Source organism: Protopterus annectens, chromosome 6.part0, assembly GCF_019279795.1.
Source record: "Protopterus annectens isolate FY-2018-M chromosome 6.part0, PAN1.0, whole genome shotgun sequence".
NCBI classification, from domain to species: domain Eukaryota; kingdom Metazoa; phylum Chordata; order Ceratodontiformes; family Protopteridae; genus Protopterus; species Protopterus annectens.
The window spans coordinates 1,173,277,501-1,173,301,009 of record NC_056737.1 but is presented as its reverse complement, the minus strand read 5'-3'; the positions used below and the strand labels follow the sequence as shown (position 1 = coordinate 1,173,301,009).

At 44.9% G+C, this 23,509-nt stretch overlaps 1 protein-coding gene across 1 annotated transcript in view; it reads right to left on the bottom strand.

Moving 5' to 3' along the window:
* Positions 1-23,509, bottom strand: part of SLC4A3 (solute carrier family 4 member 3) — a 2,820,719-nt gene that overhangs the window by 1,614,773 nt on the left and 1,182,437 nt on the right. The window contains exon 6 of the mRNA XM_044074803.1: positions 1,826-2,076. Coding sequence (XP_043930738.1) covers positions 1,826-2,076 — 251 coding nt within the window. The remainder of the gene's footprint in view (positions 1-1,825; positions 2,077-23,509) is intronic.

Below are 23,509 nucleotides of genomic sequence, written 5' to 3'. Positions count from 1 at the left end.
TACACAGATTGCTTTTACTACATTCAGTGACGTCAGCGTACTGTACACAGATTGTTTTTACTATATTCAGTGACGTCAGCGTACTGTACCCAGATTGTTTTTACTATGTTCAGTGATGGCGGTGTACTGTACCCAGATTGTTTTTACTATATTCAGTGACGGCAGCGTACTGTACACATATTATTCAGTAACATCACTGTACTGTACCCAGATTGCTTTTCCTATATTCAGTGATGTCACCTTACTGTACAAAGTTTGTTTTCTTTTTCTTTTGCCTGATTTTTGTGAAACATTTTTTAATATTTTTTGCTGCCGTTTGTGCTTGTGAGACTTTAAAAGGGCTGACTAATGCAATGCAAATGCCAACAGATTAAGGCTCTCTATTTTTGTCTTGGAAGAGTGTGTTGACATAGTTTTCTAAGTAAAAGGATCCCTGTGTGAGCTTTGTGTGCTCAGGTTCCCTGTTATAATAAACTTTGTTGAAGGGGAAGATACATCATTTCTACAACAGCTCTTTTGGAGTCATAGTTCTACATGACAAAATGTGCTGGTGTCCTTACATATGCCCACCTGTCCTTTCTTTTTTCAGTGCTAGTGGGAAAATGGGCAGAGCTTGGTAATCCTACCAGCCACCCTGTACTACATGCAGGACTAAAGTTATGCTCCAAATTTGGGAAAAATATAAACTTCTTAAGCATATCTCTATCATGAAACCTGGTCTTAACAGCAATTAAGGATGCTAAATAAAATCTTTATAAGGCCACCTAAGTACTTGTTAAGATCAAGTCTTGTACTAGAGATTAACAATAGGCAATTACAGCCAGCAGTGACAGAAAGTAAAAAACTTTTAAAACTTGCTAGAACTTCACTTAACTACACTTACAAACAGAAATGTGACAGAACAAAGCATCTAACATCTATTCAAGAAGATAGTTCTTCAGAGGGCACTTTGTGTCTGCCAGCTGTCCATACCTCTCAGCTGTTCCTAGTTTTGTAAACTGTCCCTGATTTTACCTTATATGTTTGCTCTGTACTTTGTAAAATGTTTTGATTTTCTGGTAAAATCACTGAGGATTACAGTTAGTCAATAATGCCACATGTTAGAGTTTCATACTTATTGTTCAGAAATATGCATGTTGATGCAAAATGTGTTGTTCTATTCATTTTTAAGTGAATTAGAGCCATAGTTACAAACTATCCCTGATTCTAATGCTTTTTACCCCATTATTTGTGAATTTGTCCAGAATTCTTAAGTAGACAAGATGATAGGTACACTGATTTCTGCTTGATAGTACTAAGTGCTTCACTAGCTTTCTAAGTTGGTAAAACACTTCAGGGTCGTACACGTCTTTCCTTCTCTTTTTTTCTTTTTTTTCATTGTATCTGGTAGTACATGGAAAAGATAAGCTCCACACACTATAAAGAATTGTGACTGAGTCTTCAATCATAACATCTTTTGCATTTTTACTTGCTGATTTAGAGACTACGTTAATCACATGTTATGGCTACAAAGAAGGGCCAGTTGATCTAAGCGACATACATGGAAATTAAAAATAAATAAATTACTTTTTGACATAAAATCTTTTGATTAATATGAAAGGTTAGTGAAGAGATTGTAGTACCTTCTTGTAAATTTAAACCCCATTGAATGCAATAAATGAGCTTATTTCATATTTTCTTCATTATCGACTATAACATTTTACCAAGGTGGCGGCTTTTCTTGAAGGTATGAGATTAGCGGTCTATGTGAAAGAAATAAACACAATGGAAGAAATAAATACTATACAGATGTGAAACAGTTTTATCAATAGTAAACAACACTTACCACTGGGGTGTCAAGTACATCTGAGCTGGTGGAGGCTTCCATGTCCAACATCTCTGTCTCAGATTCCTCATCTTCCTCTTCATCAACTTCCTGTATTGTAGGTGTAACTTGTGATGGTGGTACTGACGTTTTTTTTTTCTTCTGTTTCTTTTTCTTCTTACGATCAATGTGTGTAAGCTTCTTAAGCTTGAAGGACACAGGTAGGTGAGATGACAGAGGATGATGAATATGGTGGGATGTGTGGCGGTGAACTGGAAAAAGACATGGAGGATAACAACATCACTGTCAAAAGTGGAGCTATACTAAAACCTGATTTCCAGTAAATTATTTAACTGGCTCAACACAGAAAATAAGACATACATACCATTAAGAGCTAGCAGAAGGTGTGCATAGAGTAGGCTGCAGTTTAACAGTGTATGATTTCTACCTTCATGTCTATATTCATGAGGCAACCATTTTTCTGACAGCAGATACTGTATGATAGAAGTCTTGAATTTTACATGCCCTAGTGTATGTCAACAGCATTGCTGCCACATCATAGATTGCATTCCATCCATTTCCCATAAACGGCCTACTGATTCTCTAAATCAGTCACTTACCCCTCTATCAACCAGCAGATTCCTTGACTCTGTGAAGACCAACTCCCTAATGCAAATCACCCTCACTGCGTGCTTTAACCTCCTTAACCTTGTCCTTACAAACTGCTCCCCTTCTGTCACAACTCACTTGGCTTTACCTGCCTGATAAAATTTGATCAACTAGCTGTTTCAATCACCCTTAAAAAAGACTACCCACCCATACTATCCCACAGTATTTGGAGATTATTCTAAAGGCAACTTCTGGCTATTTGCAGATATCCAGTTCCAAGACAATTTATAAATTCTACCAAACAAAACCATTGATGATGCCACCCTTGTACCCTTGCCTTGACATACACCTCAGAATTCTGGTCCCTTGTGAATTAGAAGGGACATTCCCAGATACCATAAGAGTAGTAATGCATTCAGAAAAAAGCCAGAATGGTTGAAGACCTATAAAAATCATCTCTGCAGGAAAAAGAAAAATCTCACAACTTTGTAGACAAATTCCTCTACCACTCCATTAAAGTACTTTATAGGTTCATAGGTTGGTACTAGGCTATCAGCCCTAGGGCCTATACAAGCCTAGCCATAACAATTCCCTGGCTATTTCTTTAAACTCATTAAGCAATACTTTCAGGCATTCAGATTTGGAGTGCAAAGCCAGCTATGCACTTGGATTTACCTCTGGGAGTAAGGCAGTGACAGAGTCTTCCTCCGCTACATTCAAAGCTCAGAAGTACTACATAGTTTTGCTCTGAACTGATCTCCCATGGCATATCCTACTTCATTGCAAAAACTATAACTAATATTATTAAACTCAGGAATGATCTCCAACACCGTGTCCTATTGTAATCCAGCTAATTACCTACAGGTGAATTTGTCTCCAGTTTCATTCTTCCCACACACCTTTGCCCCCCCCCACAATCACCCCCATGTACCATTTGTCATCACCCTTCTGCTTTTTCTAAAACTAACATGGGCTCTGTGGGTCCCAGTAATATTCCAGGATATCCACTTGTGAATATCAAACACTACACATCTCAACCTCTCCATTTCTCTTCAGACTACGTACCCGAAACTTAGAGATCAACCATATCTCTCTCCACAAGGGTGGCTCCACAACAGATGTTGTTAACTATAGGCCTAGCAGTCTCACAGTCTTTGGAATACATTATCAATAAGCTAACGAACATTGAGATAGCAGACCTCCAGACTCTTGACCACAACCAATATGGATCTGTTAAAGGTATATTACACTTCCTCAATCTTTCTTGACAAGGTCACAGAACATTTAGACAAGAGTCAGACTGTTCATACATTCTTTGACACCTTTCCCCATGTAAGACTGATATGCAAATGCCCTTGACTCATTGCAAATCCTAACATTGTCCACTGGTTAACTAACTGACTTCTGGACCAAGCTTACGCAATCCAAGTAGGAGCCATTTCCACTTAGAGTAGCAACATTACAAATTGCAACCCACACACTTCAGTCCTGGGTATTCACCTGTTCAACATTTACTTCTCAGAGGTAAAAATTAAGCACCCAAGGTCTATGGATAACCAAGGTGGCATACGATTACAAACAGAATGCTGTTGTTAACTCTTTCTATGACACCCACATTTGAATGGAAGCCCTAACACAGACCTATGGGCTTACCCTAAATTCTATGAAGTACATTATACCACTAGTAGGACCTCTATCTCCTCCTGTTATCGTTGATGTTGCTCTTAACACAGAACCCCATTATTAAAGACCTGGGGACCCACACTGACAATAAACTCTCTTTCAACCTGCATGTCTCAACTGTAGTCAGAAGTACTTCTGCCTGACAAAACCTCGCTGTTGGTGTCATTGACATTTCCCATTCTGTATGGAAATGTGTGATCCATTTCTATTTAAAACTCTGTACCCTTAGTGCTGGGGTGAGATAGTTAACACTAGATTGCGGAATCTAATATTTAAAAAATAAATCATCAGAAGAAAGGAGTGACAGAAACATTAAAAGTACAGCTGTGCACACTTACCATAAATGCAGATGTTAGCATTCTCACTGCTGCAGTCATGTATCCCTCCCTCCTTTCCCCTGATATCTGCTTTAACATAGTACAGTTGTGCACACTTACCATAAATGCAGATGTTCGCGTGTATTCACTGTTGCAGTCATCACATTTTTGTTATCCCTGCCAGGGTAGCCCTCCAAATACCAGAGGCTTAGTATTTCTGCATCAGTTGTTGTCACTCCAGGACTGATGTCAGGTCGTCAGTGGTATAAAATCAGGCAGCTGATGCTATTACATCAGTTTGTCTTGGCTTAAATGTCAGGAGCCCCCAATAGGGAGCTACGTTATGGTGGAAGAACACCACTAGTAGAAAGTACATACCAAAAATTCCTTGTAAGGAGTGAGAATGATAGAGAAAGAGAGAGAGAGAGAGAGAGAGAGAGAGAGAGAGAGACAGAGACAGAGACAAGGGGGATGGAGTGAGGGAAATCAGGACTGCAACAATGAATACACTCGAACATCTACATTTATGGTAAGTGTACACAACTGTACTATGTTATTTGTATTTCACTGTTGCAGTCATCACATTGGGGGCTGGCTAGGATGCCCTGCAAGACTGCAGTGGCAAAGCCTGCCCTGGATTTAGAGAAGATAGGCAGGTGTAATTCTTGGTGAAGGTATGAACAGATGTCCATGTTGCACCCTCCAGCATGTCCCTGGTGGGGGCCCTCTAAGAAAAACTGCAGAAGTGGAGGTTACTCTGAGGGAATGTGTCCTGACCCCCTTTGGGAGTGGTTTCCCATTGTGACTGTAGCAGAAATGGATGCAGTGTGCTATCCATTTGGAGACTGTTTGGATATGGCCTTGCCCTCTGCCCCTGCAGCAAAGCTGACTAGCAATTGATCAGTTTTTCTAAAAGATTTAGTCCTGTCCAGACGGAATTTGAGCTGTCTGTGCATGTCTAGAGAGTGCAGGATACTCCCCCCTTGTTCTGTGGATTAGGGGAAAAGGTGGGCAAATGTATGGATTCTTTGAGAGTCACACTGGGCACCACTTTAGGCATGAAGGATGGGTTAGTCCTGAGGGAGACCCTGTCAACATGGAAAATGATGAAGGGTACTACAGCCATAAGCACTTGTAGCTCAGATACTCTTCTAGCTGAAGTGATGGCCAGAAGCAAGGCTGTCTTCCAAGAGAGAAATTTTAACTCTGCTGAAGCTGCAGGTGCAAAGGGGGGTTGGGTGAGCATTTCCAACACAAAGTTAAGGTCCCAAGCTGGGGTAGGAACTCTTCAGAGTGGCCTTACGTTGTTAGCCCCTTTTAGGTACTGTTTGATAACAGGGTGTGAGAAGAGAGGTGGCTCTGTGCTGAAATGAGCAGAGATGGCTGAGGCATTAATTTTAATAGAAGAAAAGGATAGACCCCTGTGTAGTAGGTCTGCCAGGTAATCTAGGATGAGCGGTAGGAAGGGCTGTTCTGTTCCGGCCCTCTTAGCCTGGATCCAGGTGCAAATCTTTTTCCACTTGTCAGCAGAAGACTTTCTAGTGCTGGGGAGCCTGGCCTCATGTATAACATCTAGAACTTGTTTGCTTAGACTGGCAGTTTGAGGAGTGGTCAGGGAATAAGCCAGGCTGCCAGGTTGAGGGTCTGCAATTGGGAATACATTAATTCTCCATTCCTCTGGGTCAGGAGTGTTGGAATCTGAGGTAGATGTCATGGTGGCAGGGGTGACAGGCTGCATAGCAGTGGGTACCATTGCTGTCATGGCCAGTCTGGGGCAATCAGGATTGCCCTTGGTTTTTCCTCCCTTATTTTGAGCAGTACCCTTGAAATGAGTGGTAGAGGGGGAAATGCATAGACTGAGAGGTTTACCCACTGGAAGTATACAGCATCCACTTTCCAAACCTTGCTGTGAGGTTCCCTGGTGCAGAATTTGTTGAGCTGATGATTGTAGTGGGAGGCAAAGAGGTCGACCTTTGGGGTGCCCCATTTCTGGGTTACAAGGGTGAAGGTTCTGTGGTCTAGCTGCCACTCATGTGGATCTAGCAGGCTTCTGCTTAAGTTGTCTGCCAGAGAGTTTAGAGAGCCTGGCAGGAATTGTGCTAACAGGTGTAGTTGCATGGCTGAGGCCATGTGCCAAAGAGTCATGGCGAGCCTGCACAGAGGATAAGAGTGAGTCCCTCCCTGCTTGTTAATATACCACTTTACTGTGGTGTTGTCTGTTTTGATCAGTAGGGGCCCCATGGAGAGTAGGGGTCTGAAAGTTGTCAGGGCTTGCTGAACAGCTAACATCTCTTTTTGGTTGATGTACAGATGTATTTGATTTGGGCTCCATTGGCCCTGAATGCACCTGCCGTCCAGGTGAGCCCCCCCAGGCATAGTCTGATGCATCTGTGGTGAGGGTCTGGGTGGCATGGGGTTGTGAGAAGGGAAGTCCCTTGTTATGGTAGCATGCTGCTGCCTACCAAAGAAAATCTTTACTTAGACAAGGTATCATTGGTATAAGAGTTTCCAGGTCTTGAGAGTGTTGACAACAAAGGCTTTTTAGGTACCATTGTAGTTTCCTCATATGCAGTCTGGCATATGGAATGAGTAGAATGCAGGAGGCCATGAACCCCACAGCTTGCAGGATTTTCATTGCGGATAACTGGGTCCTGGTGGCTAGTTGAGAGAAGTAGGCTGTCAGGTAGGCTTGTTTTTCTGGATTAAGGAATGCCATCTGGGAATACAATTCTTTGTGTGGGGACTAATTTGGATTTCTTTTCATTGATAGCATACCCCAGGGAGGTCAGTAGATCCTTTACAAAGGTCAGGTGCTATAGCAGCTTTTCCTGACTGTCTGCCTGAATCAGGCAGTCATCTAAGTAGGGGTAAATTTGAATATTTCTTTGTCTGCAAAAAGCAACGGCAGGAGCCAGACATTTTGTGAAAACTCTGGGAGCAGTGGATAAGCCAAAGAGAAGCACAGAGAATTGAAAGTGCTTTGATCCTGCCCTGAAACATAGGTATTTCCTGCATGACTCCCTATTTGGGATGTGTAGGTAGTCCTCTTTTAGGTCTAGGGTGGCTAACCAAGCATCCTTGGAAAGCATAGGTAGAAGCTGCTGGAGGGTGAGCATTTTGAATTTTGGTATCACCCAAAAGGTGTTTAGAATGGATAGCTTGAGGATTGGGTGCCAGATGCCCTCTTTTCTGGGTACCAGGAAGAGTCTAGAGTAGAAACCTTGGCCTATCTGTCTGCAGAAACATGCTCTATTGCCCTCATGGAGAGCAGGGACACAGTTGAGGACCCAGCGGTTGTTGGTAATGGTGGCCAAGTTGCTTACGTGGAAGGCGAGTTTTCCGCCTAAGGGCACGAGCAGGTGGGCAGAGGGAGGGGGTGGAAGTGAAAAGTCACTGTAAGTTTTTATCATAAGGGGGTGGCTTTGCACTCCCTGATTTTGAAGAGAAGGAACTCCATTGCTTAGTTCTCTGCTTCCCCTGGGTCTGGGCTGAGCTAGCCTGGAGGGGACAGGAAAGGACCAGTGCTTGGAGGGGCAATGCCTACTGAGCCTCAGTGGCTGGACCTGTAAGAAGTCTTTAACTGTCTGCATAGATTTAGCTTTTTATTCCATCTTTTTTAAGACCTCTTCTGCCTTGGTACCAAATAAGTTGTCTTTGTGCAAGGGTGCATCCAATATTTTGGATTTGACATGGTCTGGCAAGGTCTGTTCCTTAAGCCAAGCATGCCTTCTAAGGACAGAACCAGTGACTGCTGCTCTACAAGATGCTTCTAGGGCATCAAAACCACATTATAAGGTGTGCTTAGTTACTTGACTTGCAGAATGCATTAACTCTTATAACTCTTTAATCTGAAGTAGGGAGTTCATTTGTCAGCAACCTGTGGGTCTTGGATCCGATATCGGATCCGAGCCAGCAACTAGTTTCAAGCTAATGGATCTGAGCTCCTAGCTCCTCCCTTCACCCATAATCCCCTGCTAACCCTCCATGACCTCAGATCTAGTTTGCCGCGCTTGTGGATAGCTGGATCCCCTTGAGCTCAGCAAGTGAATTGTCAGATAAGTGTAGTTTTTCTGTCAAACTTTCCTTTTTTGTCTCAAAATATAAAGTGTGTAAGTGTTAGGTACCCTTTAGTACAAAAATATTTTTCTTTAATTAGTTTTTTCCCTCCCTTCGTTTGGTCATTAGTGAGTGTGTGTGTGTGTTGTGTTTTTGGGGCCTGTGTGTTTGTATAGTTCTACCTTTTACTTTTAAGTATGGCTGAGGCCCCAAAAGCTATTTTTTCGAAATGTACCGAGTGTGGCCATAAGCTCTCCCCGGCTGATGGCCACACTCAGTGCGTTTGGTGCCCTGGGGTTGAACACCTCTCCTCAGGCTGTACCATTTGTGCAGCATTTAACCCCAGGGCACTGAAAGAGCAGAGGTCGAAGCTGGTCTTGGTGGGACTTTTACCCCCGGACACAGCTCCGGCCTCCGCTGCTCCCGTGGCTCCACCACAGCCTGTGGTTGCTGCCATTCCTGCTCCCCTTCCTCCGTCCGGGACTCAAACTCCCGCTAAAGCGTCGGAGGACAGGGAGGCCAGGAGGGAGAAATGGAGGGAGAAGCACCACAAGCGGCGGGCCGAGACCTCCGTTTCGGCCCGCCAGCTGCTGGCTTCTCCCTCCACTGCTTCTAGGTCTCCTCCTCCTTGGCTCCGATCCCCTTGTTTCTCCCCGGGGCCCGAGGAGGAGGAGGCCCAATCTCCATCGAGGTCATCGAGGCGGCATTCCAGGCCTGCCTCGGTGACCTCCTCGAGATCTACTTTTAGTATGTCCGATGCAGACTTGGACCGGATGATGCGAAGGTTCATCCAGGCCCAGCTGCAGATGGGAGTGCTCTTGCCTCCCCCCCCCCTTCGGGGGGGAGCTCAACACCTTTTTTCCACTCTATTGCTCCTTCTCTGACCCGCTATCTGGGTTCGGAGCGTTCAGAGCCGAGCAGCGTTGGAGCCGGGGGTGGGTTGGCACCGACAGTACTCGGTACTTCGGATCCGACCCTGCCCTCGAGCCTGTCAGATCCGACCGCTCGGAGCCATGGCCCGAGCTTCAGATCCGGGGGATTCAGTGTGCCTTTGGCTCCGTCCAGGTTGGAGAGCACTGGTCCTTCAGATCCGATGGTCTCGGCGCCGGTTCTGATCCCTTCATCAGATCCGAGTGGGAGCCAACTTTCGGATCCAAGAGAGAGTGGTTCACCCTCGGCCTTCGATGTTGTGGAGAGGGCTCTGTTGAGAGCATCCGGACCCCCGGTCCTTGTTTCGGCTCCTCCCTGCACTCCCTCTCTGCTGGGCCAGGCTTCCATCACCCGGCCTGCTTCATTGTCACAGATGGTTCCATTGGAACAGGATGTTGCTGGCAAGGCCTCCTCATACAGCCCCCCTGAGGAAGTGCCCCGCAAGCATAAGTGCAAGAGGAGGCATGTGGACTCCCCTGAGTCCTTAACCGAGGACACGGACTTGGAAGAAGGGGAAGGCTCCCCAAGATCGCCCCCTGAGGATGTCTCCTTTGGAGACATCATGGAGATGCTGAGGATCAGAGGTGGGTGGTCTTCCCCCAAGTCTTCCTCCGATGAGTCCGTGTTTCTGGAGGCATTCAAAGCAGGCCCGTCTACCTCTTGGGTGTCCCCTCCGGCCGACCCCCTGGTGGACCTCATTACCACCAGGGCGTGGAAGGATCCGGACACTGTGGAGCCAATACCAAAATGCCCAGACAAAATACTTAGCCCCCCCTCAGACCGATCACACTGGAGTAAGGGCCCCCCTGTAGATGCCATGTTGATGGCGGCAGCCACGAGGAGGGAATTGGCTCAGGAGAGCCCCTCAGTCCATCCACTGAGCAAGGAGTCCCACTCGATGGACTGCTTAGGGAAGTGAGTTTTTAGTTCAGCGACCTTCTCGGTAAGGTCTCTGAACTATATGGAACATGTCATCAGGATGCAGCGGGATCTTATCAAAGAATACGCTGCCTCTCCTCCTGAGTCCATGTCGGTGGATGACAAGCAATTGTACTCCACCCGAATGGCCACTCTGAGATCAATCTCTAATACCTCTATGCGGCTATTGTCCCATGCCACAGAGGGAGCTGCTAGGGCTAGCGGAGCAGGCCTTGTCATGAGATGTCAGGCCTGGCTCCGTCATTGTGACTTTGCGGATCCTTTTAAAGCATCCTTTGCGAACGCCCCTTTCGATGGTTCTGCCCTGTTTGGCAAAACGGTTCGTGAGACATTTGTCCAGAGCGAGAAGGACGGGAAGATGCTGTCTGCCATCGGAGTCCACTTCTCTGCTCCCCAGCGGTCCTTTTTGAAGAACCAAAAGGGTCAGAAGAAGATGTGGTTCCGGAAATCGCAACATTCCCAACCCGCTCCGGACAACCAGTCCTGCCGTGGCAAAGGAGGACAGGGAGGACGATGCCCCAGAGGCAGAGGGGCTCCGAGAAACTTTGGGTCCAAAGAACCTTTCTCTGAGCGGCCCGCGCAGCAGCCCTGAAGGGTTGCCCGGCTGCTCCACTCTGGAGGCAGTCAGGGGGCACTTCTCGGAGCCCCTAGTGGCATGGGAGTCCATCACTACAGACCGCTGGGTGCTTCGCATTATATCCAGAGGGTACAAAATACCATTACTTCATGTCCCCAAACTCAAAAACCTCCCCGATGTACCACCCGATCAGAGGGAGGCCACAGCTGCAGAAATTCAGCAGCTGCTAAGAAAGACCAGCTCGGATTAGGGTTCTACTCCAGGTTCTTTTTGGTGCCAAAAAAGACGGGGGACTTGAGACCGATTCTAGACCTTTCCCGCTTGAACCTGTCAGTAACCAAGGAAAAATTCCGAATGGTCACTCTTCAATCTATTCTTCCCCTTTTAAGGGAAAACCATTGGATGTGCTCTATAGACCTCAAGGATGTGTACTACCACATTCTAATGGACAGACGATCCAGGAGGTTCCTCCGCTTCCGGCTGGGAGCCAGTCACTATCAGTTCAGGGTCCTTCCCTTTGGCCTCACCACAGCCCCCAGGGTGTTCACCAAGGTATTAGCAGTGATTGTGGCCCACCTGAGACTCCAGGGAATACAGGTCTTTCCGTACCTGGACGACTGGCTCCTGACCACCTCAACAAGGCATCTAGTTTGCACAGCAAGAGACTTCTTTCTCCGCCTAGCCCCACAGTTAGGCATTACCATCAATGTCATCATCTTTATTCCCCCTCACTGGCCTGGCAGTTGTACGTCCCCCATCTGTACGGGTTGGATAACTGGGAATACTTTCACCCTTTTTATCGGGACCAAGCTACATCTAATCTAGGACTCCTGGCCCTACTGGCGGAGTCGAACTGTGTCCAGAACTGTGTCCACTACCTACATCCAGACAGTAATCTTGTCTATCGTCCTATACCTAAAGGAAGGACTGCCTAAAATACTTTCCCCCTTTTTATCGGGACCAAGCTACATCTAATCTAGGACTCCTGACCCTACTGGCGGAGTCGAACTGTGTCCAGAACTGTGTCCACTACCTACATCCAGACAGTAATCTTGTCTATCGTCCTATACCTAAAGGAAGGACTGCCTAAAATACTTTCCCCCTTTTTATCGGTACCAAGCTACATCTAATCTAGGACTCCTGGCCCTACTGGCGGAGTCGAACTGTGTCCAGAACTGTGTCCACTACCTACATCCAGACAGTAATCTTGTGTATCGTCCTATACCTAAAGGAAGGACTGCCTAAGTATGTAAAGCCTAGATATTACCCTATACTCTGTAACTGCATGCCTAGCCTACCTACCTGCCCAGGACTACCAGCAGCCAGCACCAGTCCCCATTATCTTTCGAACCAGACCCTCTTTCCTACGCTGCCATTTTACCCTTACTCTTTCACTATCTCTCCTCCCTTAATACAGCTTTGCTCTCCTTACTTCCATTCCTGCTCTACTCCCACTACCTCCCTCCACAAACCTGCTTCTAACTTTTGCCTACTACACAGCTCCCTTGTTATTATATTTCCTCCCTCGCTCTACCTCTGATAAGCTTACTGGTTTTCCTGCCTTCTACCTTGAGCTTTACACTATTACACACATTTTCCTTCCCCTGGCCTATCTATCTCCCTTTGAGATCTGTCTACTGTACATCTGCTTATAGCACACTCAATTTCTTCTTACTAGTCACACTATCACTGTCTCACTTACCTGCTTCTTTTACCTGGCTGATTGTTTCCTCTCTGCACTTTTCTACTCCTTTGGCTCTTCCTATTACTCTTATCTATTTACACTATCATATCTCTCCTACCTATTCCACCCCCTACGCTTAGACTACACTTACCCCCGACCTGATCAGGCCACACCTCATCTCAAAACTCTTCTCCCTTCACTACTTTTTCCCGCCTTTCTCCTTGACTTGTGCCCTTCCCCCTTACCTCTCCCATCCCTCCCAAGCAATCTTATAAATACCTCCCCCAATCCCAGGACTCCATCTTTATTCCTCCTCACTGGCCTGGCTGTTGTACGTCCCCCATCTGTACGGGTTGGATAACTAGAGTGAGTTATACGCAGACATTTTGTTCGTACTTACTTCTGTTTTTGCAATTGCTTAACAATGATTTACTGACTGGTTTATAGTAAGCTATTAGTTTTATTGGAAATGACTCTGAAAACAGCGTCACACTAAGAAGAATAACTGGGTGAACTACGCAGAGATCTTTACTTATTTCTGCTCTTGCCATGTTTAGTAAAGAATCAATGCTTGGTTTATAGTATGCTGTTTTTTTTTTTGTTAGTTGACGCAAACTCTGTAAACAGCGTCACACTGAGACGGAGTTCCTGCTTCCCAGCCTCTTCTCATCACCAAAGACACTGCACTGTTAACTCTAATATGGTTACTTGCTGGAATGTGTTCGATCTATTTTAAATATGGTCTCTTCATAAACACTGCTATGCACAAGATATTTTGATGCTGCTAAATACTATCTCTCATGATATGGGTCTGTAATAATAGCTGAATGTTCATAGCGTTCTCTACATTTATGCACATGCTTGTATCATAACTGAATAAGGGTCTGTTACAGCGTCCATCACCTAATGTTTTTAGCTTAGCGCTTTCAATTCGCCAAAGTCCTGAGTGGTTTAACACGGTTGTAAAACAGTACAGGGGGATGCTATAGTGTTTAATGTGAATTAGATTGTTTTCTTAGTTATGCTTGTAAACAGCGTTTAGCGTTAATTAACTAATTGCCATTATAGAACATAGCGCTCCTATCTGTTAGCCACATCTACATAGGAATATGTTAAAAGTGTGTCTTTTTACTGCTAAAGGGCATGTTTTTTCTTAAAGATGCTTAGTTAACTATGTTAGCCACATCTACATAGGAATATGTTAAAAGTGTGTTTTTTTACTGCTAAAGGGCAAGTTTATTTTTAAAAGTGCTTAGTTAACTATTCTAATTCTGTATTTAGTTGACGTTTAAAGTAACTTCTTGTTCTCCCTTCTACATCTCTCTCTCCCACCCAGAATACTTTCCCCCTTTTTATCGGGACCAAGCTACATCTAATCTAGGACTCCTGGCCCTACTGGCGGAGTCGAACTGTCTCCAGAACTGTGTCCACTACCTACATCCAGACAGTAATCTTGTCTAACGTCCTATACCTAAAGGAAGGACTGCCTAAGTATGTAAAGCCTAGATATTACTCTATACTCTGTAACTGCGTGCCTAGCCTACCAACCTGCCCAGGACTACCAGCAGCCAGCACCAGTCCCCATTATCTTTCGAACCAGACCCTCTTTCCTACGCTGCCATTTTACCCTTACTCTTTCACTATCTCTCCTCCCTTAATACAGCTTTGCTCTCCTTACTTCCATTCCTGCTCTACTCCCACTACCTCCCTCCACAAACCTGCTTCTAACTTTTGCCTACTACACAGCTCCCTTGTTATTATACTTCCTCCCTCGCTCTACCTCTGATAAGCTTACTGGTTTTCCTGCCTTCTACCTTGAGCTTTACACTATTACACATATTTTCCTTCCCCTGGCCTATCTACCTCCCTTTGAGATCTGTCTACTGTTCATCTGCTTATAGCACACTCAATTTCTTCTTACTAGTCACACTATCACTGTCTCATTTACCTGCTTCTTTTACCTGGCTGATTGTTTCCTCTCTGCACTTTTCTACTCCTTTGGCTCTTCCCGCTCCGTTCGCCCTGCGGGCTCACTCCGCTCCCCTCCCTGCCCCCAAATCCCATCCGCCCCTGCAGCCTCTACATTTATCCCCACATAGCCACACCCTCCACAATCTTCACCAATCTGAACCTCTTCCTCTCTCCACCCACTCATCAACGATCTCCAACCTCATCCACCCACTACCTCTCTGACCATATACCTTAAAATAATACAGTCTCTTACTCAACTCAACATGTCCCACACACACCTCCCACTCCTTCTACTAACTGTATTAACTTCTCTCTCCTCTACCTATATCATAACCTACTATGAGCTACCTCTAAGTTCCACTATTAGCATCCCACATAAACACACCCTAACTACCCCCCCACTATACTCACTATCTCTGTCCCATATACAACAACTCATATCTTGAACCAAAATACCATCATCTCTCACATATTAAATACCTTATTCACACACTCTCAAAACACATCTACTACTATAAGCCCTCACTCAAACAAAGTTTGTCATTAAGGGATGGGGACATACACCCTAATCCAGGCCCTGGAACCCCTGTACTTCCCCTTAATTCACTACATAGGAAATCTATGTCTACACCACACACCTTATCTCCCAAATCTCTCTCTGTAGCACATCTTAATATCCGTAGCATTTGCAACAAAGTTCTGGCTCTTCATGCCCTACTAGAAATCCAACAATTTGACATTCTCTGCCTTACCGAAATCTGGCTTAAACCCACTATAAAAGACAATGAAATTATCCCCCCTGGCTATAACATCCTAAGACAAGACCGTCCTAAAAAAAGGGGGGGGCGGAGTAGCCATACTCTACAAAACTGGACTAGAAGTATGTAAAGCTAGTTATACCCCTCCAAATGACACTAATAGTGAAATTATTATAGCCAAACTCTCCCTCAATCCACACAAAACTATAAATATTATCTGTGCTTATCTTCCCCCAGGCAACAATCCTCCATTATTAGAAGGCCTACTTAACTGGTTCTCAACCACTCTCCCTCAAGAAACTATATTATTAGGTGACTTCAACATTGATTGGAACGTATGCAAACAAAAGAATCCATCTACCCATATTAACCTCCATGGATTCCATCAAACCATTAATTCAACAACTAGAACAAATAAAACCAATAATAAAGAAACCATACTAGACTGGATCCTGACAAATAGCCCCCAACAAAAATATTCAACAGGAACCCTCCCAGATGACCTTAGTGACCACTCACTAACATACATTATCAGGCACAAAACACATCTAGCAAAACCTCCCCTCATCCGATTATCTCGCAGCAAAAAACATTTTGACCCTCATCAGTTTAAATATGAACTTAGCCTAGTCAACTGGTCACCTCTACAAACCCTGCCATTAGACAATGCAGTTAATCACTTTAACCATACCTTTCTTACCATTCTTGATCATCATGCCCCCACGCGCTCTATACGCATGAAATCCAGGACAGCACAATGGCTTACAAGTAACACTAAACAACTTATAATTAGTAGGAACAAAGCCTGGTCTAAATGGCGAACCACTAAAGACTCACTTGACCACCTTAATTTCAAACAAAAACGAAACATGACCAAACTAGCTATCATACAAGATAAAAAAAAATTTTTACACCCAATTACAGAGTTCCTCCCAACATCACCCACAAAAATTCTGGATTTCTATAAACACACTACTATCCCCCGGCAAAGTTGAAACTCCCAGCCCACTAGGCTCCCACCCCGACTCTCCCTTACATACTGCAAATGCTTTCAATAACGTCTTTACTTCTACAATACTTAATCTAGCCAACCAGCAAAGCCCTGACTCTGCTCTACTAGGTAACCCTAACTGCACCCCACCACCATTTCATCTTAAACCCATACCCACCTCCTATATTCTTTACCTACTTCAAAAACTTAAACCTTCTACGCCCTCAGCCGACAAAATACCTGCAGAATATCTCCAGCTAGGAGCTAAAGCTATTGCCTACCCGATCTCTATACTAATTAACAGAACCATAAAAGAAAGTACTATACCTTCACTCTGGAAAATCTCTCACATCGTCCCTCTCTTTAAAGGGGGTGATTCTTTTGAATACTCTAACTACCGCCCTATTGCGCTGCTATCTCCTATAGCAAAAATAATGGAGAAATGCATCCACAAACAGCTACTTAATCACCTCCTATACAATAATCTCCTAGCAAACTGCCAACATGGATTTCGTCCCTACCATAGCACCACCACAGCCTTACTATCCTTTATTGACTCCATTAATAATAACCGAAATAACAATCTTCTTTCATCAGCCTTCTTTGTAGACCTGTCAAAAGCTTTTGACATGGTGAATCACCAACTACTCTTACATCGCTTAAAATCTCTTTCTCTTGATAGCATTGCTTTAAACTGGTTTACTTCCTATCTTCAAAATAGGAAACAAGCAGTGTTTTGGAACAACAATCTTTCAGAGCTTCTATCCACCTCTCTAGGAGTCCCTCAGGGCTCCATCCTAGGTCCTCTTTTATTTTCCATCTTTATTAATGACCTACACCTTGTCACCCCTCTAACTACTTGTATTCAATACGCCGATGATACCACCATCATTTGTTCTGCCTCCAACCAAACTGACCTACACTACCTTACCCAAAAAACTTTCACCACCATAGAGCAATGGTTCTCTAATCACTGTCTTCTTCTAAACCCTAAGAAAACTAAACTGCTCCTCTTCTTACCTACACACCAATCCCCCTCTATTAACTTCTCTCTTACTTCTAACAATGGCACCCTCATCTCCCCTGACCAAACAACCAAACTCTTAGGCATAACTATTGACAACCTACTTAAATTTGACTTTCATATTAACTCAATCATAAAAGCAACTAATAGAAAATTAGGTTCTCTTTACAGAATCAAATCATTCTTAACTCCAGAAGCTGGAACTACCATAGACAGAGCACATCTTATCTCTACACTACTATATGCTTCCCCTACATATACTAACCTTTCCAAATATAACATCAATAAGCTTACAGCAACCTACAATAACATTGCCAGATTTGCCACTGCCTCCCCATACAAAACACATCATTGCAGAAACCTCCACTACCTAGAATGGCTAGAGCTACCCCACCTAATTCTATACTATCAGCTCTCTATAGCCCAGAAAGCCCTTCACCACCCTGATAATACACCTATGCTCTCCACCCTTATAAAGCCCTACAACAACCTAAAAAACCTTCGCTCGTCTAGTAAAATACTGATTCAAACCTCTCTATCTAAGAACACTGCAGGTGACTCTATATTTTCCAACTCAGTTGGTAAAATATGGAATCAACTTCCTCCCGACCTGACAACCCAAACCTCCATCTCTCTGTTTAAAACTAAACTTAAACACTATCTAACCAACCACTGGCTATGCTCCTGCAATAACCCAAGCTGATCTTCCTGCTCATCACATCTCCTGCATATGTCTTGCTTTCTCCCAGCTCTAAGCTTTTAGTGTTCTCAATTTTACTAGAAATGCTCTCTCTAAACTTGTATCTATACCCTTCCCTATATTCTACTGCTAACTTCTAAACTCCCTATTGTAGCCTGTCTTATTCTACCCATTCCAGTACTCAAGTAAAAGCTTTATCTCCTATTACCTTTCTGTACTTTCCTCTTATTGTCATTCAAATGCCCTAAGTATTTTGTGCTTGAAATTCCTTTATACTGTGTACATACTTTTCATACTTTATTTTTGAATTTGTGTATATATTTTTCATGCTTGTAATGCCTTATGTTTTGTGTATATACTGTTTGTATCATGTGTTAGATAGTGGAGCTTTTCTCCTCAGGCCTCCACTGAAAATGGACATGTATCCAGTTGGACTAGCCCGGTTAACAAATGTAAAATAAAATAAATAAATAAAAATGTCAACAAAGCCCTTCTGGCCCCAAGACAAGTCATAGAATTCATAGGTGCCAGAATAAACACCAGAAAGCTACGAGCCTTCCTAACCTCCGAGAGAATACGGAATTTGCAACTCCATGTGCGGGCTATCCTCCAATCAGAGACTTCTCCAACGGAATTGGTCTTGAGGGCACTAGGCTCCATGGCGGCAGCGATTATGCTTCTTCCATGCGCCCGTCTGAACATGCGGGTACTGTAATGGACACTTCTAGTGCAATGGTCCTTTCTATCCCTTCCTCTTCACCACCCCATTGCTATCAGCAAGGCTTGCAGGAGGGCTCTGTTATGGTGGCTCCAAGCCTCGGACCTCCATACAGGCCGTCCCTTCTGCACCTCTCCCCCCTCGCCACGGTGACCATGGACGCCTCCCACCTCGGGTGGGGGGGCATTATTCAGGCAGGACAGTCCAAGGCACGTGGAACAACACAGAGACCTCCCTGCATATCAATGTTCTGGAGATGAGAGCGGTGCTGTTCACGTTGCAAGCACTTCAGGATCTCCTCCCTATAGGAACAATTGCGATTCAGTCGGACAACATGCCGGTTGTCTGGTACATCAACAAACAGGGGGGGAACCAGATCTTACCCTCTATGCCGCGAAGCCATGAGAGTGTGGGAATGGGCGATCTCCACCAACCGCTTTCTCATTGCAATGCACATTACGGGATGGACCAACATCCTAACGGACAAGCTCAGTCGCACCCTTCTTACCCCATACGAGTGGTCTCTCAATCCACTAGTAGCGAAGCAGATATTCACAATCTGGGGGCAACCCTGCTGCGATCTTTTTGCGTCTCCATCAAACACCAAATGCGACAATTTCTTCGCTCTAATCCCCCCACCAGGGGAAACTCTAAGAGACACTCTGGTGCATGCTTGGCCACCCGGTCTACTTTATGCCTATCCTCCACTACCCCTGATGCTGCAACTCTTACAGAAAGCCTCACGGATGGGGAGCAGAATGATCCTCATTGCCCCATTCTGGCCTCGGCAAATTTGGATGTTCTTCATTCCACATTGCTGCAGTCCTAACTATTGCTGCAGTCCTAACTATTGGGTAGTCCGCTGTCCAGTCGGCCCGAATACCAAAGTATATGGCTGACGTCGGTCAGGGCGCATTAGACTGACGTCAGTACGTCAGGGTACTAATGCGCATGACCGGCGCCATATCCTCAGTCTTTTGCCGCATGGTCCGATGCAGAAGCAATTTTGCGAGTGCAGGTTGGCGTTCTGAAAGTTTCTGAAGTCAGAGTTTCAGACCGAATCAAAGTTGGCTAAGTACCCCGTTGGGGAATATTTTGGTTTTTCTTGCCTCAGTATTTAACCGGATGTCAGAAAAAGTGAATAACTGTATTTCTTGTGGGAAACAGATACCTCATAGGGATTACCATACTTTGTGTATACCTTGTTTAGGGCCTGAGCATGGCGTTGTTGGATGCCGCTCTTGTGCTAGATTTAACAAACGCACTATTAAGAGAAGGTTAGACTGTGCCAGGTTAGTTTTTGGGAAGCGTTGTAATTATAAAATGCCGTCGGATGCTCCGGCGCTTCGACCAAAAGCGCAGGACAAAGCAGCAAAGCCTAGGTGGAAGAACCGACAGTCCCAGGCGTCGGTTCTTTAGAAGGCCCAGTGGAGCCGGAGGTTCTGCCAGGAGTTTCTTTGGAGTCTCAGGGAGAGACTTTACTGTTACAGGATGTATCCTCTCAGGAAGTAGGCCAGGCTGAGGGGCTTCTCAGGTGGCTGTTCTTCCCTCTCTTCCTAAGGTGGTTAGAGCCTCCCTTCTGTTTCCAAGGCTTCTTTGAGAGGCAGGCCAAGTTTAGCTTCAGTGGGGGTTTCTCCTAGTGCTTCAGGGTCTTTGCCTAAGAAACATATGCTTAAAATGGCAGAGGATTTGATTACTATGATTAGAGGTTCTATGCCCCCTCCTGATAAGAGGCCTAGGGTGGAACCTGAGTTTGAGAGTTTTGAGCAATGTTCGGAGGCTTCTGAGTCTTCGGCTGAAGACTTGCAGGAGTTTCCTCCTTATTCTGATTCTGATGTGGATGATTCTACTCCTTCAGCTTCTCCTCCTGAGGATTTTTCATTTTCAGAGACTCTGCATTCCATGAGGGAGCATTTTAAATGGGAAGGTCAAGATTTCTCTGATTCCAGGAAGAGGCTTAGGGAATTCTTGTTTTTACCCCAGCATAGGCCTTTAGCTATACCTCCTGTTCTGAATGTGGTGGAAGATGTTTTTGCAGAGGCTTCCCTGAATCCTGATTCTTTGCCTCCTGCCCCAGTTCAACCGTATAGGTACTATAGGGTGCCTGAAGCTCATAAGTATCTTTTTAAGAGTCCTAGGGCAGACCCGGAAACTGTCTCTCAGGGGCCTAAAGGTGTGAAGGCCTCTGTTGTTAAAAATCCTGTTCCTCCTGATAAAGAGGCAAGGGCTTTGGATAGATGGGGAAAGAAAGTGTATACTTCTTCCACTTTAGCCATGAGGGCGTTGAATTGTCAGTTTCACATGTTAAAATATCAGAATTATCTCCTTTCACAATTGAAATCTAAGGTGGATGCTCTGGCAGAAGGTATTGAGTGTAAAGAGTTGCAGGATTTAGTTCATGTGTCTGAACAGGTGGGTAAACATTCCTTGCAGTGTGGTTTTGATGCTGTGCAGGCCTCCTCGAGGGTGGCTGCCACTGGTTCTGTTCTTCGCAGGCACGCCTGGTTGAGAGATCAGAATTTAGCTGAGCATGTTAAAACAAGGATTTTGGATGCTCCTTTACAGTCTGATGTGTTGTTTGGTTCGCCTGTGGAAGCAGTTTTAAAGAAAATGGAGGACAAGGCTAAGTCTATGCAAACTGTTAAGGATTTTTGCAGGTGCAGCCTCCAAGTTTAGTAGAAATTGGCCTACTAAGGGATGGACTTATCCTGCTTATGATTCCCAGTCTAGGGGTAGGTCTAGACGTGGTAGGGGCAGAGCTCAAGGTTCTTTTAGGCCTAGGACAGGGAGTTCCCCTGCTCAGACTTCTGGTGAGGGCAGGGGTCAGTCCTTTCGTAAGCAGACCCAATGACCTGCCTTTTCAGCTGCCAGTACATTCTCGCCTGGCAGCACCTTTGGGAGGAAGGCTGTCTCTTTTCAAAGAAAATTGGGATTTAATTACCCAAGACAGATGGGTTCTGGATATCATTCACCACGGTTACAGGTTTTATTTCCTTACCTTGCCTCCTTTCAAAGGCATGCCGGACATTCCTCCTCTACAAAGAACAGAGGCTCACAAGCAAATTTCTCTGTTGCTCCAAATAGGGGCCATTCAGCCAGTTCCTGTGCCAGAAAGGGGCCTAGGATTTTATTCTCGCCTGTTCCTAGTACCGAAGAAGGGGAACACGTGGAGACCAATTTTGGATTTATCTATCCTCAACACTTATCTGGACATTCCCAAGTTCAAAATGTTGACGTTACAACAGCTTTTACCTCTGCTGGGCAAAGATCACTGGATGGTAACTTTAGATCTCAAGGAAGCTTACCTTCATGTGCCTATAAGACTAAGTTGCAGGAAGTATCTGCGTTTTCGAGCTGGAAATTCTCATTATCAGTTCTCTGCATTGCCCTTTGGCTTATCTACTGCACCCAGAGTATTCACAAAGGTTCTGGCTCCAGTGATAGCTTACTTCAGGCTAAAAGGAATTCAAATCTATCCTTACTTGGACGACTGCCTGATTCTGGCTCAAGAAAAGGAAGACCTTCTACAGCATTTGGAATATGTCATAGCAGTGCTAAGATGCCTAGGGTATTCTGTGAACGAAATAAAGTCCAGTCTAGTACCCTCTCAAGACATGTGCTTTCTGGGTGTGAGACTGAATACAGCAGCCCAGATGGCCTTTTAACCCCGGACAAACAAAAGAATCTTTCCAGTTACTTCCATCAACTATCTCTTCAGTCCGGGCTGACTGCAAGGACAGTCCTTCAAGCCTTAGGGTTCATGGCATCTTGTATTCTGGTGCTTCCCAATGCCAAACTGCATATGAGGAAGCTGCAATGGTATCTCAAAAATGTATGGACACAGCACTGCCAGGATTTGGACACTGTCATTCAAATAATACCTTGCATTCAAAAGGAATTTTTGTGGTGGGCTCAGGAATGTCACCTAAACAAGGGACTCTCTGTGACCCGGCCAGAGGTGAGTCAGATTCTAACGACAGATGCCTCAGACATTGCTTGGGAGCTCATCTAAATGGAAAGTGGATACAAGACAAGTGGCCTGCCAGACTACAGCATCTACATATCAACATGAAAGAGATGTTAGCAGTCCAGTTTGCATTAATGGCTTTCAAGGAGTTACTTCTTCCAGGGCAGGTGTTGATTCTAACAGACAACACAACTGTCATGTGGTACATCAACAAACAAGGGGGAACACATTCTTACCCGTTGTGCAGGCAAGCAATGATTTTATGGGAGACTGCACTCAGCTTGCAACTAACTCTTCAGGCAAGGTTTCTGCCGGAGCACAGAACTCCTTAGCAGATGTATTAAGCAGACAAATCATGGATCCCCACGAGTGGAAACTGGATCTTCATGTATTTCAAAAATTGACAGTGTCATGGGGAACTCCAGACATAGATCTGTTCGCTTCTCCACTAAACCACCAGCTGCCAAAGTTTTGCACAAAGAGGTTTCATCACACAGCTTGGAAAGTGGATGCTCTTTCTTTCAGTTGGAAAAATCTTCATGTGTATGCTTTTCCACCTCTGCCTCTTCTCCCAAAGGTGCTTCTAAAGGTCAGACAAGACAAGCCAAGGATGATTTTAATAGCTCCAGATTGGCCTCGGCAGCACTGGTACCCATTACTGAGGAGTCTGGTAAGGAAGCCTCCATGGCCTTTACCCTTGATTCCACACCTGTTGTCTCAGAGGGACGGTCACCTGCTCAATGTCAAGCTTCACTCTCTTCATCTAACAGCCTGGCATATT